The 16,648-nt window shown below is 35.9% G+C and overlaps 1 protein-coding gene across 1 annotated transcript in view; it reads right to left on the minus strand.

Moving 5' to 3' along the window:
- LOC142350361 (uncharacterized) overlaps positions 1 to 16,648 on the minus strand; it is a 187,519-nt gene that overhangs the window by 35,897 nt on the left and 134,974 nt on the right. Inside the window, exons 3-4 of the mRNA XM_075402201.1 lie at positions 855 to 1,059; positions 134 to 298 (exon numbers count right to left, since the gene is read on the minus strand). Coding sequence (XP_075258316.1) covers positions 134 to 298; positions 855 to 1,059 — 370 coding nt within the window. The remainder of the gene's footprint in view (positions 1 to 133; positions 299 to 854; positions 1,060 to 16,648) is intronic.

Genomic DNA, 16,648 nt, shown 5'->3' on the forward strand with positions numbered 1-16,648 from the left:
CATCCTGAGAGAATCGTCTCATCGTACAAATAGATTAATAGAAATTTCAAACTTGCGAAAAATTACCGTTTTCTGTTAAACATATCTATATTAACCTATTATTGTTTAAACAGCAAAAGAATTGGTTGCATACCTCCTGATTGTGCGGCGTAGTGCGCAGGTGTGCGTCCGCTGTCATCGGGAGAGTCCAGATCACAATTGAAAGAAGCTAGAGTAGCCAATACTCTACAGTGGTCTCTGGACGCTGCCAAATGGGCTGGAGTTTTACCCTGCGAGTCTCTCATACCTAATAGGGCTCCTAAAATAACAGTTTCAGATCGAAAGTGAACAAAGTTGATTTTTGCACGCATGATTCGCATAATTATTTAACCTAATATAAGGTTAACCTAATGTAAAATGCAAAGACCTAAAATTATGTTTTATATATGATCATAATCTACAGGGCAACAAGTAAAAATTCTACTTTTCTGAAAACTTTTTATGTCAAAATTTACTAGGCAACATTAGCAAGACACGGATCGTAAATGCAAACACTTTTAAGTAAAATCATAATAGAAATTGTAAAAAGTTAATGTCCAAAAAACTAGAAAAGACGCGTATGTTAATGGGGCAAGGGGAGGATCAACAAAAGTGCTAAAGTTTCATATTACATGATTGCTCGAAGATTGAGTTTTTGTCAAAGAAGATGCGATGGTTAAAAAAACGAATGAAGATAAACATGAGGCATGTGTTAACTGTTTAACTTTTTAAATGACGCTAAGTTGTTAAACAGGACCAAGATTGATGCTATATTTTCAGTAAGCAATGCGGGATTCTCAATTCAATTAAAAATATTAGATATAAATATCACCAACTGGATTTGGCTAGTTCCTCCAGACATTCCCACTCTCCGTGAAATGCAGCCAGGTGAGCCGGAGTTTGTCCCTGGCCATCAATGACGTCATATCCACTTACAACAGTGCACAAGTATCTGACCACGTGACTATGTCCTCCAATGCACGCTTCGTGCAGGGCTGTTCGACCAGCTAAGTCACTTTTGGCATCTACGTTGGCACCCGCCTAAAAAGTGTAAATTATGAACAAAAAAAAATGAAATTTTCTTCAATGCACTTTTGACGTTCTACTCTTCCCCTGATTTTTTTTTTAATCTCGGGACTTACTAACCCTAGGGTTTCATTAATGTATTTTCACGGTTATACATGTATACGTCTATGAATGAATTTCTTGATTCACAGAGATTTTTAATTGATTTTTATAATCAGTCTTCAATACTAATAATTCTTTTAGTGAGCCAAATGATTAAAACAATTTTTAGAACTGAAATCGAGCAGCAATAAACAATTGAAACAAATTGACCGACAGACTGAAAATCAAACCTCAATTATTGAAAAATTATATAACTTCACAAGTAAAGTCGTATCTTTCTTATGTTGACTCTGCTTTCAATATGTTATGACTAAAATGACATACTTTATTTATCTATTAAAAGCGCATTTTTTTGGAAAAACTTATTTAGTTCATAGTGCAGTCATTTGAGCTAGACAATGAGCAACTTCAAAGACAAATGCCAGTTAACTCAAATCAGTTTCTTAGACTGAGGTCAATACGCTATGAAAATAAACACAGAAATTCTTCAGAACGAATTTCTCTTACAAAAACAAAAAAAACTAAATTTAGTAATAAACGAACCCGGGTCTCGGTTAAAAATTATATTTTTCACCACAGAGCGCTTGCATTTTTTAGCGATAAATGCGGTGAAAGCCGGTGAAATTTTGCTGGAACAGCGGTATTTAACGGTAAATTTTTGTAAGACTTTTGAAAAAATAAACCGCCCTACACGCGTTGGAACCTCTCACCTCCTGCAGGACAACACTTTTTTATTCCATTGCTTCATCGGTGACTTACTTCTAAAATATTTCTTGTGAATTTAAATCAGATTCAATAAACGTTATGGAAAACAAATGAATTGAAATTGGGAAGATTTGTGGTTTTTACCGACATTTTTTTCACCACTTGAGTGGTTAAGAAAAATAATTTGCCGCTATCAACGGAAAAAGGTGAAAATAAAGAATTTATTTCTATAAACCGCGAAACTTACGACAGTTCATCAAAAAAATACACTGAATTTTATCTGTAAATTGACGTGCGGTTTTTAGGAGTAATTTTTTAATTTTTTTTTCACCACCTTCATTGATCATAATATAACTTTTTCAAGAAAATCTACTCCATAATTACTCGACGTTTTCGACTAACCATACATAGGAGAACTCTGACTAATTTGTATTGGTTTGGGTAACTCTTTGTTTCGATTAGACTCCACTACTTTTGAAAAAACCAATATATGCAACTGCATAGGGATGCAAAACTAACTGTTTCTAGAGAAACTGCATCAAAATGTTTTTGATTGAATTTAATTGAGTATTGATCTCATTTGACCCAGAAGCTGTAATGAAAGACCTTTTTGTGAATTATATGCGCTGTTTTGCTAAAAACAATTCTGTGAAAAAAAAGACAAAAGCCTTCCAGTTGTCTGCTGGTTGCTACAAAAAAATTAAAATCAAGGATGCACAATATGCCGACCCCGCTTATCCACAATTTTGGCCTAACTATCTGTCAAATGAGGAACAGAATGATAAAAAAAACTGGTCAATAAATATAAAATAAGCTTCCAGTTCAAATAATTTGAAAAATAAATAACGCCAGATTAGTGGGCCTATGAGGCCTCCCATCTTTGCTTTAATTTTAGTTTTATTTGACACAACTTTATTTTTAATTAATAGTCTACAAAAAAGAACGAGAGATACGAAACTTTTTAGAATTTCATAATCTGTTCAAAGGTAATTGATGTATCACCTATTAAATACAAACCACTAAACAGACTGAATAATGCTTCATTAGAGCGCCCAAGATAACCGCAAGAGGTCTATGAGACAATACAGTTAAAAAAATAAAATCGCAACAACAAACATCTACATCCGAAACTAAATGTCTTTTTCTGAAAATTATTACGAATCAAAATAGCTCAAATAAAATTAAAATTGAGTAATTTATTTTGTACGTCACTTCAAAACATGGGACCAGTACCCGATGAGACATTAAAATAACAAAAACGTCAAAGTTAAAGAAATTAGTTTGCTTTTTTAATACAAATATTTTCAAAAAATGAGAACCTTTAGATACACCGTTCCAAACTAACAAATTAATTGTCCAAAAAAAGAAAAATTGGGAAAGCTCAATAATGCATAGTTTGTTATGAAATTTTACATTACTTAACATTACTTAAAAGTCACAACGATCATAAACTTTTGACTAAAAAACTGTGTAATTTTACTTCGAATTTTTTGAAAAGCCTGTTGGACCTGTCACAAGTACGCGTTGAATTAATTTCTTCTTTTCTTTAATTCACGTATTTATAAACTAATCTTATGCGATAAGTAACCAAAAAGTTACATGGTTAAGTCAAGTTCATCCCTAATTTAATAAGTAACCTATAATTCGAGCTGAGAAATCTAAATTTCATTAAAAGTTCCAAATCAGTTTAGTTTAGACAAAGTTAGAACTGCCATTACTTTCGATATTTATCAAGATTAAAATTTGTTAACTAAACCGCTTATAAAAGCCCTAAAATACTTAGTCATTTTTCTTTCATTCGAATTTAATTCGAAACTTCTGAGAATTAACCCAAGGTAACTACTTTACTATAATTTATTAACTTTTTTTAGTTTCGTAAGATAGCTTAAGTTAGAAACTCCATTTCAAAACGTACAAAATAGCAAAAAACGCAAAAAATAATTAAGAAAATCATCGAATGATTGCTATCCGAATTTTTCGTGGGTTTTCCAAAAACGGCGATAACACCAAAACTAGCCTTGTTTTTGTCATTTATCCATTAGCAACACGTGTTTCTTTCGAATTTTATAATTATAGATAATTTCACCAAAAAAAGTCAATACACCAAAAAATGATGCAATTTAGATAACTATCACGTTAAATTAGCAAAACACAAGCAAAATATTAATTGAAGAACATTCTCGAAGAATGCACAAGAAAAAATTGCTATCGTTGGAGTAAAAGATTGTGTCAGCCGTTTTTAGGCGAAATTTGATCGTTTTTTGATGAAAAAAGATAAGTTTTGATAAATTTAGCAACAATTTCAGCCAAATATTGGATCAAATAGTTCAACAACACTCTTCTTTGTTTGGTGGTAAAACCAACAATATTATCTGAACAAATTTTAACACTGGCTAAATTGCCAAAAAAGTTGTGTAAAACTACAAAAAAATGTGAACAATAACATGGTCAGTCAGATTGTTTATCAATTAATAATCAATATCGATTAATAGCAGCATATTATAGACCTCATGGCTTACTTTAAAGATTTTTTAAATTGCAAATGATTTCAGCTCAGCTTTCAACGGAAAGCAAATCTGTTTAAATTTGGCTAAAACTGACCGAACCCCCCCCCCCCCACCCACACTCCTAAACGAAAGATATGAAAAAAGTGGCCTACTAACCTTAATACATTCCCGGATTATATCGAGTTTTCCAGCTTGACACGCAAATAATAATGACTGTTGATAGTTTAGCATTATATATAAAATATCACATTTGAAAACAGATCAAACGCGTTTTTAACGTTAAACAAAATAACTTATATTACAAAAACGTGCATTGACGTAGCGTTTGACGTTCAAACGAACAAAAAAGTGAGCCAACAAATAATACCATTTGCAGTTACAGTATAATCATATTGTTCTAAATAATGTTTGGCTATCAGCAAACAAAAAAAATAGCAAAACAACATTTCACGATGTCATTTTTTCTTGAATTTGATCTCGACCTCAGAACTATTAACCGCTGAACTAGAAATTCGTTTTTGCAATTATCAAAAAACGGATCAGTTGCGTTGCTAAACAAAACAAGAAGTCACCTACATTTCATTCTTGAAGTAAATAGTGTTTTTTTTGCTAATTTGATTATTAAAGAAGGTCAGCAAGCATAAATAGATTGATAAAGAATAAAAAGTTTTATTTTCGTTCTCAATTGTTGTCGGTTACTGCTGAAACATAGTCTAAAGGAAGAAGTAAGTCTAAAGAAATTCCTCACATTTAACAGCAAGGAAGAAAAAATTGAGAAATTTTATTGCTCAATTTTTTACTTCATTGCAGAGAGTTGTGTGTGGTATCATTTAAAAGCCCGTTCAGCGTAGAATATAGAATGAAAAAGATTTTCTGAATTTCGTTTTTTGCTAAAATTTTGCTAAAATTTGTTGAAGTTCGCAACAATAGGGTTAATGGTGTTACCTCCAAGAATACAGGAGGGTAGCTGAGTGGTTTGATCCCAATGTTTGCTATGTTTGCTAAATTTTTCGAAATTCAGACTTTCTCATGAGAAATGTGCAAAATATGCCTTTATATCCCTTTTTGTTTAATTTAGCCAGAAGTAGAATCCTGAAAACTGCTAGCAATATCTTTCTCAACTTTTGAAGCGGGCCTTTTTATTTCAATTCCCTATAAAGGTCTCCTTGAATCAAAATGTTGCTCATATTTTGCTAATTTAACTCAATGTGTATCCAAAATGCATCATTCATTTTTGATATATTAAAATATTTCATTTACTTATTTTTTTATTTCGCAAATATTTGGAACATTAAGGTGTTTATTCGAGCGCGCAGCTATATCAGGGCCAGTTTTGTTCTCCCCAGAGTCTCTTATCATCAAAATTTGTTGGGATTGTATTGGGGCGCAACCTTTTTTTTCCAAATATTTGTGCAATTTTTTTTATGTCTATGACTGACTGAAATGAATTCAAACTAAGATTTAATTGAAACAGGTCCCTTCTACAATCAATTATCTTTATTGAACATAATGTGTTAGCTTTTTAGTATAAGCTTGTTGGTATTAAGGCTTCGGCCCTTTGGGTAGCACGGCATTTCTCTTACCCTTTTGTGTAAATTAAAAGTAATCATCATCTCGATGAAGGCAGCTATGGTTAAAAATATTTTTGGAGAATGTTGGGTTAATTAGTTCAGTTTCTATCTTTTTTCTGCCAGAAAACTTCTATAACAAGTCGTGCGTTCATCTAATACATGAAAAGAAAAGAAAAATCCAGTGAAATCAGAGAAAAAAATGTTTAAATCTTTTAACTCATTTCTGATTCGTTTACATTTTGGTGCAACACAACACTTTTGTTGGATTACCAGGTTAAAAAAACAGCTCAATTTTGAAGCGAGTTCAATGCTTACGATATACAAAATTGACTAAATTTCTCTCTCTCTCTCTCTCTCTCTCTCTCTGGATAACCAAATTGAAAGTTTTTTTTTAACTTCAAGTTAGACTCTCAGTTTTTTAGCTAAACGTAGCTTATTTGTCGGTGCAATTTTCAAATTGAAACCAAGGTTCAGAAGGTGAAACGAAAGAGCGCTTTGCAAATTGATATCATATACTAATATTAAAATATATGTTCAATTCTTACCAGACTTTTAGTCAATCAAGAAACAAAAAAACGGCAAATCAAATTTTATAACATTCAATTTTTATTTGAATGTTTATTCAAATACGGAATAATTTGACACACAAAGAAGAAATGAACTTTAATTAATCGTTTTCTATTTGTTACAAACAACTTTTTGAGCTTGTGTTTTTATTAACAAATCAATCATAAGACACGCAGCAAATGAACCTTTTTTAATGGAACTTTAGTGAATGGAGAAAAATTTTTAAACAGGTCCCCGATTATGAAGAGTTTAGACTCAATTAGTAGGCTGTAAAAATGTTGAGATCATGAGTTATTTTATTCCGCGGTTACCAGACTCATCAATAGTGTTAACAAATGACTGGCGAACGATTTTCTAAATTTGGGATTAACTGCAACGGAATGCCGTGCGAAGCTTTCGAAAAATTATATTTGTGCATGTTACAATTAGTGTAAAACGTTGATACATGGTTCTTTATACCCCATCTAAGATTTTTTAAGCACGAAAATGCTCAAATTTAAATATTTACCCCCATAGAATTAGGAGCTGTGTGCAAACCTGCACCACATATTCAAGCATTTTTTTTGCAAAACAAAGCGTTAAAAAGGTCTTATTGAAGTTTGAGTTTTTCCACATCAAGATCGATCAAACATGTGGCGTCGGGATTTTTAAATTTTTGGGAAGTTTGAGAGCCATAAAGTTGGAATTTATTGATGTTTCAAAAGAGAAAAAAATGTTTTTTGATTTAGCATATTAAAACTTGTTGTGCTAAATAAAAAATATTCATTGTAGTTCACAAAGAAGACCATAACCTGACGTAACTGTTTTTTTCTTTTGCTTTCTTACCAAAATTAGACCAAATATCCAACAAAAATTATAGCAACCCCATTCAAATATTTCATAGCCCTACTGGCAATCTCAAGATATTTCTGAATTCTTAGAGAAGTGCAAAAGGAAGAATGGCGCAACTACTCTAAGAACGGTGAAAATGAAAAAAAAAACCATTTTTTAAGGAGAAAGTTAGAGATCGTTCACATGTATGCGATGGCCATAACTGAACTTTTCTAAGTTATACAACAAAATTTCAAGTTTCACTTTTCTGTAGAATTTTTACAATTGAGGCTCAGCGTGTGTTTGATATGGAAAAGCAGGATCGCAAATTTAGTTTATTTCGCTTACTGAGTTCTGATCTCCATCAACAGCTTTTTCAGTTATAGAAAGATTGGGCCTTTCCCATTATAGCCCCCACGAATTTATAGCCTCCATTGTGGCATATTCAACATGATCGGGAGACTATAGGTTATGTCCTCTAAGCTAAGGGGAGGGGGGCTATAACGAGAAAGACCCGAAAATTTTTAGTGCTGTGACGATTTGAACAAAACTTGCTAACTTGTATACCCAAAGCGAATATTTCTAAACTTTTTTAAAAGTCAACGCTGTTTCGATTAATTGGCTGAGTGAATTGAAACTTCTTGTCTGGCTTTAGAATCTCAGGAAAATGATTGCTTGGGAAGTCACTCTCTTTCTCTTGTATAGAAGGGTGATGCAAAATATAAGAGAAACAAATTTAATGCCTCCTTGATTAGTTAGAGGGCTTCGTTTCAACTCGTTCTCGCCTGTTCTCATGCTTGCTACACTAATCTATTTTTACATTCAAACGTTGTTCTCTAACCATAACGAAGAATAAACTGTATTCTAATGATCCTAGTAAATTAGGTTTTCTTTTTAAAAGACGCACGATACAAAGACCAATAAACTATTCCATCTTTTATTGCATTAACCTATACGCTAAATTCTTTTAAACTATAACCACTGTGAACTTAAAAAATGGGCCGGCTGGAAGAGATAAGGAGCGCCGGAACCCGATATATCTTATGACATAGCCAGATCTATTGAGATAAAAAAAAACAAACTTCTGCAAGAGGAGCTGCTTTACCAACCCCCCTTTTCCCTCCCCGGAGTACCCCTCGTGAACATTCACAATTGCACTCCGCAAAAGCTGGATCGATTGTTTTACTCTAAAAGCTCAGAGGAAAAACGAAGATTGAAAAACAAAACGGCTGGAACCATCAACCAGTCCGAGGCTGCTGCGTCAAAATTGCCTTAATTATGTTCCACAAATACTTATTATCATGTTTTACGTTGTTACTGGTAGCTCGTATCAATCTTATAATGGGATGGCTGAACAAAGAATTCAACTGGACTACCTGTGCTGTAACTCTTCAGATCAGTGACGTCACAACTTCAGGAATCAACTCTTTTTATCGCTTCTGAATTATAATCGTCCCCATCCTCAAAACTGCCCCACCCCCAACTCCATCCTTGAACAATTGTTTTCTGTACGTGAGAGCAAAATAATCTTATTTGGATCTATTCTGTTTCGGCCCCCCAGTGTGTTTTACGCCCCCAGCTACAAATTATTTGTTATATAGCACGTTAGTATCTAAAAAAATAGAACGTGCGTCTGGGAGCGTAAAAGATACAAAGCGCACTAAGATGGGGGGGGGAGGGTAGAATGCAACCACTAATTTTTGTGCTGCTTCTGGTTTGTATAGAAGACTAAGACGTGAGACCCGATTAGAATTTATACTGTAACAACCCAAGATTCTGGTGAGTCATTTTGCTTAGTTTTTCAGCTTGTAGTTAAGAGTTCGTTGGTCGTTCTTAATAAGTTCATTGTACTTTATACAAGTCAGAAATTGAACGCTTATCGGTAACATGTGGTGGAAACCCCCCGAGGCGGAAAAACTCTCAATATTGGATTGTATATAAATTTCTATTTCACTGTTCTGATTTCTTACTTACTATAAAGCCGGAGCTTAGAATTGAATTCTTTTGCCTCAGTTGTTATTCAAACCTATTCTAAAGAGAAAACCAGTGTGGTCAGCTGAGAAAGAAAAGGAGACTTTACTAATGGAAATGAAACGTTTCAAATCGGAAAACGAAAACCTCAAGGAGAGGATGGAGGAACTCAAATTGAAAATAACAAGAAAAGACGAAGAAATACTTCAAACCGAGTACTCTTTGGAAGGGGAAAAAAGAAGTAACACAAAACTACAAGAGGACTTAAAATTTGAAAAAGATGAAACAGAGAAAATAAAGAGAGAAAACGATCGACTAAGAAAGGAAAGAAACAGAGCCAGGATTGAGTCGTCAAGCAGTAACGGTACCAATAACAAGAGGCAGTTGGAACTGCTACAATCAAAAATTGACAGCATCTACTCGGCAGTAGTTACCGCTGAAAAACCCAGAAATCAGATTCAAAAGAAAAAGCCACGAAGGAGGCTGGCCTCCAGCCAATCGTCGTCGTCTTCCTCCGACGAAAACTAAAACAGTAGACTAATAAAATAAAATCATAGAGTTTGGTAACTCCTAAATTCCCCAAATCCCCAAATTTCATAACAGTTGGTACTGTTAGTCTATTTTCACTTTCTTGTTACAATTTTACTGGTGTACAAGTATTACCTCCTTACTTACAACGTTTCATTACCGCACGTGGACGTGCTCTCTCTGGGAAGGGAGAGGTGTAACAACCCAAGATTCTGGTGAGTCATTTTGCTTAGTTTTTCAGCTTGTAGTTAAGAGTTCGTTGGTCGTTCTTAATAAGTTCATTGTACTTTATACAAGTCAGAAATTGAACGCTTATCGGTAACATGTGATGGAAACCCCCCGAGGCGGAAAAACTCTCAATATTGGATTGTATATAAATTTCTATTTCACTGTTCTGATTTCTTACTTACTATAAAGCCGGAGCTTAGAATTGAATTCTTTTGCCTCAGTTGTTATTCAAACCTATTCTAAAGAGAAAACCATGTAAGTTAAACAAGTGTATTCAACAATAAGACTTAGAGATTTTCTGGTAACCCTTTTCCATAAAACCCAAGTCGAACCCATGCGAATAGAAAGATTCAAGTTTCAAATAATAGTAACGGGTAGGGTTGCTAGATTGGTGACAGGAGTTCCTAAACCCCATCCCCTACAATAATCAGAATAAGTTTTCAAAATAAAAGTTGTCTTGGAATGACATCTTTTGATTAATACAATTTATATTGTAACTTATTATTTTATTCTGGAGAACAAAAAAGTTTAACCACAAAGTTGCAGCGCAACTTATATTGCTTTCGCCTATCTGCCGAACAAAAATTTGAAAAATTTTTGTGTTTTTGGGGGAAGCAATCAATAAAATCTAAGTGCGGCGCACTTGGTAGTAGTAGTTGGTTCGGAACCAAACGTTGAACGATCGAACGCACGCCGCGTGCCAAGATGGCCACCTCAACGGATAGCGCTCGTATGCTTTTACCGGAACCTTTTAATGGCACGGGAGATATATCGGCATATATCACTCAGTTTGAGTTACTAAGTAATTTGCAAAGTTGGTTGGCACCTCGTAAGGACGCTGATGGTAATCCTGAGTTGGATGGTGATGGTAATCAGCTATTCACTGATAAAAGACATCAGATTTTTCCACTTAGGTTAAGAGCTGGTGCAATAGAATTCTATCATTCGCTGGACGATGAGACTAAAAATGATTACAAAAGCCTTCGGAATGCATTTGAGAAACAATATCTAGAACCCCCGGAATTTTTCAGGGGAGCACTTAGAAAACGATCTCAAGGAGAGTCTGAGAAAGTTACTGAGTTCTTGGCAGATCTGAAACTTCTTGCTAAAAAGGCATATCCTGATGATTCTGAAGAAATCAGAGAACACCTTGTTATGCAAGCTTTCTTGGAAGGATTGCTTGATCAGAATGTTAGATTGGAAATTAGGAAAGAAAAAGATATTTCCCTGGCGGACGCTTTGAAAAAAGCCGTGCATTTGGATGCAATCTACAGGTTAGAGATTCCAAGCCAAGGCGGCGTTAATAATGGTTTAAATAATAGTCCTCACGAAGTAGGATCAATTGATAGACTTATCAATCGAATGGATTCGATGATGAATAAGATGGCTATCAGTCAAATCAACTCTAACTCCGGGAGAGACTCTAGGCGACCGAGTCGGCCAAATAAAACAAACAAAAATTCCCAATCGCCGAGACAGGGGTTTTCTCGAAATCAATATAACTCTAGCGAGAGGTACAAATCAAATCAAAAGAACAATACGGGTTCCTCATCATCTGCATTCCGTAGAAATTCTAATTCGCGCTCGCCTCGAAGACCTCTCTCTAATTCATCTCGATCACCAAGCGTCAACCGACGCGTTAATTTTAATAAAGAAATTGTTTGCTATCAGTGCAACCGTAAAGGGCACACTAAAAATAATTGTCGCAAATGCTGGTCATGTGGATTTAGTTCTCATACAAGAAGAAACTGTCCACAGGCAAATACGTAACAAAAGAAATAATATAGAAAGTAATTTTGTCTTGTCGTGTTTACTAAATGACACAACTGGACCCAATATACGGGATTCAATCCCTCCTCACCCGTCTTAAAGTTTCGAATATCCTCTTGACCGCTCTAATAGACTCTGGAGCCGTTATCAGTGTTATACGAGAATCAACTCTGGCGAGGATGAGTTCTTCCCTTGGGTGCTTGGAGTCATCTGACATACAAGCCGCCTCTGTAAATGGAGTGCCGCTTTGTTTTGTGGGAAAAACTCGTTTATTGTGTGAATGGTTTCACGGCAGCCCAAAGTTTGTTGGAACTTTCTATGTAGCTGTTGATATAAGTGTTCCAGTAATTCTGGGAATGGATTTGCTACGTCAGCAAAAGTGCAAACTTGATTTCTTTTTGGGTCAATTAGATGTCAATGAAGGAATTTTAGAATGTATTAGTCCGTCCACTACTACGTCGAGTGGACCAAACGGAAATACAGTTTACGTTGTTAAACCGACAATGCTTCCCCAAAGAAGTGAAAGTCTTGTTTTATGTGAATCTAGGTCGCAACCGGTTTTAACTCAAACCCAACCAATGTTGCCGGGGTCTACCAGTTGTAATGGTTTCATGGGCTTGATTGAGCCATTGCAAAACCATAATGAGATGTACTTAATTGCATCAGCAATTGTAACGGTACCCAAAGATCGTGAAATTTACATTAGGATCTTGAATCCTACAAAAAGCGACATTACCTTGTACAGCAACCAGAATATTGCAGTTTTAAGTGAAACACCTAAGAATTGTGTTCTTAGTTCTGTAAATCTTCCTGGCGAAGGTGTTCAGCCATCCTTGGAAAAAATTTTCGCAGAGGACTTGCAAAAACTTAATTATGAGCAACGTCAGGCGGCAGAGAAACTACTTGAACAGTTTTCACATGTGTTTGCGCGAGACAAATGGGATCTTGGAAGATGTGATTTGCATAAACTTCAAATCAAGTTGAAAGAAAATGCCCAGCCAAGTAGGGTTCCATATCGGGCAATGAATCCAACAAAACGGAAAGCTCTAAAAGAGTTTGTCAATAACCTTCTGACAAAAGACCTAATAGAGCCCACCCATTCGGAATGGGCAGCGCCAACAGTGTTAGTTCCAAAGAAAGATGGTAGTTATCGATTGGTCATAGACTACAGGAAACTGAATTCCCAGACTGTTAAGACATCATGGCCGTTGCCACGGATTCAAGATATTCTGGGAAGCTTACAAGGTAGCTGTTACTTTTCAAATCTTGATTTAGCAACGGGTTTCCATCAGATGGAAATAGAAGAAGAAGATCAACATCTTACTTCTTTTATAACCCCATTTGGTTTGTACCAATGGAAGCGTATGCCAATGGGGCTTTGTAATGCACCTGGTGCTTTTCAAAGATTGATGGAACTCGTCTTAACAGGATTGACATACGAAATTGTACTGGTGTATATAGATGACATCATTGTTTATGGCAGGTCGTTTGAGGAACACCTGAAGAACTTAGCTATCACTCTAGGTAGAATAGAAGATGCAAATTTGAAAATATCGCCCTCTAAATGTAAACTCTTTCAAAATTCTATCCGTTTCTTGGGTCATGTTATTTCCAAGGATGGAATTCAAACTGATCCAGCTAAAATAGCCGCTGTAAACTCATACCCAGTACCTAAAACTGTGAAGCAGGTGCGTGCATTTTTAGGACTAACAGGATTTTACAGGAAGTTTATACCAAGTTTTGGTAAAATAGCGCAACCTTTGTATAACCTATTGAATAAAGAAAATCGATTCCATTGGACTGAGGGTTGCGATAAAGCTTTTCAGTCTTTGAAAAACACATTGCTGAACGCCACAATTTTGGGTTTTCCTACGGAGACTGACACTTTTGTCCTTTGTACTGATGCGTCTCTGTCTGGTATCGGAGCTGTTCTTTCCCAGAACCAGGGTGGTTATTTAAAAGTTATAGCGTATGCTAGTAAAACTTTACAAAAGGGTCAGCGTAACTATTCCGCAACAAAGCGGGAATTGTACGCAGTTGTTTATTATACCCATTTTTTTCGAGAGTACCTCATTGGTCGAAAGTTTGATGTGATAACTGATCACCGGGCTCTAGTTTGGTTATATTCTTTCAAAGAACCTGATGGCTTGGTAGCAAGATGGATAGAAAAATTAAGTTTGTTTGATTTTGAGATCAAACATCGACCGGGAACACAAATATCACATGCAGATGCTTTGTCGCGCACGAACGACCATTCAAATAATGTACCAGCAGTTAACTTAGGGTCCTCAACAGAGGCTGAGTTTCCTTTTGCTAAGGCACAGGCAGATGATTACACATTGGGAAAGGTTCGTAATTGGTTAATCTCTCAGAATCGCCCCCCACGGCCAGAACTCTTTGGAGAGCCAACAGACTTGATAGGTTATTGGCATCAATTCGAGTTCTTAACTATAATAGATGACTGTATTTACCGTCAAATAGTTGACACTGACGGTTCAGTACAAATTAATCAACTTTGTGCTCCAAAAAGTGAAGTTTCAAAAATTTTAACTATGCTTCATAATGACATAGCAGCCGGTCATTTAGGTATCGCTAAGACCTTGCAACGTGTTCGGAAACGCTTTTACTGGCCTGGTGTCAAAAGAGATGTTGAGGCTTGGGTCTCTAGTTGCGATCAATGTCAAAAACGAAAAGGTCCAAAACAAAAACATCGTATGCCGATGTTAATATGGCCCGCCTCACAACCATTTTATCACATATCTTGCGACATATTAGGTCCATTGCCCGTTAGCAAAGGCCATAAATACATCTTCATGATCGGTGATAATTTTTCTCGATGGTTCGAGGCAATTCCTTTGCAGGACATAAAAGCAAATACTGTCTGTGATGCTCTTATTGATGCATGGATAACCCGGTTTGGTGTCCTAGAATACATTCACAAAGACAATGGTGTCCAATTTACTTCGAAACTTTATAAAGATGTATGTCATAAACTGGGAATGGAGCCGACTTACTCCACACCCTATCATCCTCAGGGTAACGCTAAAGTTGAGCGAATCAATAGAACACTAGAGGATGGTTTAGCAAAATATTGTGAGGAAAATCAATCTCAGTGGTCTGAGCTTTTGCAAGGTTTTATGATGGCTTACAGGTCAGCCGTTCATGAATCAACTGGTCAAACACCTTTTAGAATTGTTTTTGGACAGGAAATGAGAATGCCGATTGACTTTTTATATCCAACCTCGACGGACTTTCGCAGTCCTCAAAATTTTCAGTCAGCAATCCAAGACAAGATGGTTCATAATTCACAACTTTTTGAGTATTTGCGTTCAAAATGTGCACTGGAACACCGTAGGCAAAAACTGATATTCGACAAAAAAATTTATGGTCCATCTTATGAAGAACAAGACCTCGTGTTGGTGCACTCACCAGTCGTGAAAACAGGTCAATCGACAAAACTTAAAAGCCATTGGAGTGGTCCGTATGTTATTACAAAGAAAATCAACGATGTTAACTTCATCGTGCAAAACTCTAATAATGGCAAAAAGAGCATTGTGCACTACGATCGTATTAAACATTATAACAATAGTTTCAAGGAGAAACGTATTTCGCTTCCTAAAAAGACGCCCTCAGATAAACAAGTAGCATTTTTTAAAAAGACAACAGAGCAACCTAGTGTAGAAAATGTTGAAATCCAATCAGATGATAATGACTTACTTTTGTTTGAACCTGATGAGGAGTCTAATCAAGTTCAACAACCACAGCCACGTAGTTCTAATAGATATTTGCTTCGTAGACGGGCAACTGAAATGGCGAGGTCACCAGGGTTTAATTATTTGCCTTGATGCTTAGGGCGAGAATATACCTGTTACTTGTGGCGACATTTGCAATGTCTCTGTCAGCAACTGGAACACTGATGGGATACGACATTGAGCAAGTTTTATCAACAAAGATATATTCATTGATGCCTTCCGACAGGTGTTCGCCTGATAAGTTAAATACTGAAAATATAACCTATGGTGGTTTGGTATTGCATGCACCGGAAGTTGACATTGATTTGAGTTTTTGTATGTACCGTGCTTCTTATGTTGTCTGGAAAAATGCTCACTCAGCCAGACTAGATGATGCAACATTCATTGCAGAAGAATCAAGGTTGATACCGACTTACTATCCATTTGAAACTTGGACTTGTCGTGATATTTGGACGAACCAGGAGTTCACACTACCAGGTTTTCCAATTCCAAATTTAAGTTGGAAAAAGAAAATTTTGTTGTCGATGGTCGAGAATTGAAAGCTGGGGAGCAAAAATACTTTCAATTTACCGCTAGATTCAACCGAGGAGGTTCGAAGGTTGGCTATCGATGGGCTGATGGTGTGGAATGGAAAACACTCACGGGTTCAGTAATATTTGGCTCGGTAGCAATTACTGGTGAAATAGTCATAGGAAAGTTGATTGCTTCCCTAGACAAAACATCAACGCCATGGTCGCTTGTAATGCAAGATCCTATGGGTCAGAAAACTTCATGCATGTTTCCTGGCTCAGATTTTATTCATAATTCAGTGGCGTATCTGCCTCACTTTTATGGGCAATGTGAAATGAAATCCATTTTCATGTTTAATGAGGATAGCAAAGGTGTCCTCATAAAATCTAGGGAAGCGGAATACATTAGTGGAGAAACAACCGAGGGTTCGAACTCCAGAGTGTTTTACGTAGAGGTACTTAACACAACTCTAACAGTTTGTTCCTACAGAGTTAAACCAACAACATACACAGGTGTGTACTTGGTAATTGAGCAAATCAAACAGAAAATTCCACCAGTGGACTTTAACGTTGATGCAATTCCC

This window comes from Convolutriloba macropyga, chromosome 12 (assembly GCF_964194025.1).
Source record: "Convolutriloba macropyga chromosome 12, txConMacr16.3, whole genome shotgun sequence".
In the NCBI taxonomy this organism is placed as follows: Eukaryota; Metazoa; Xenacoelomorpha; order Acoela; family Convolutidae; genus Convolutriloba; species Convolutriloba macropyga.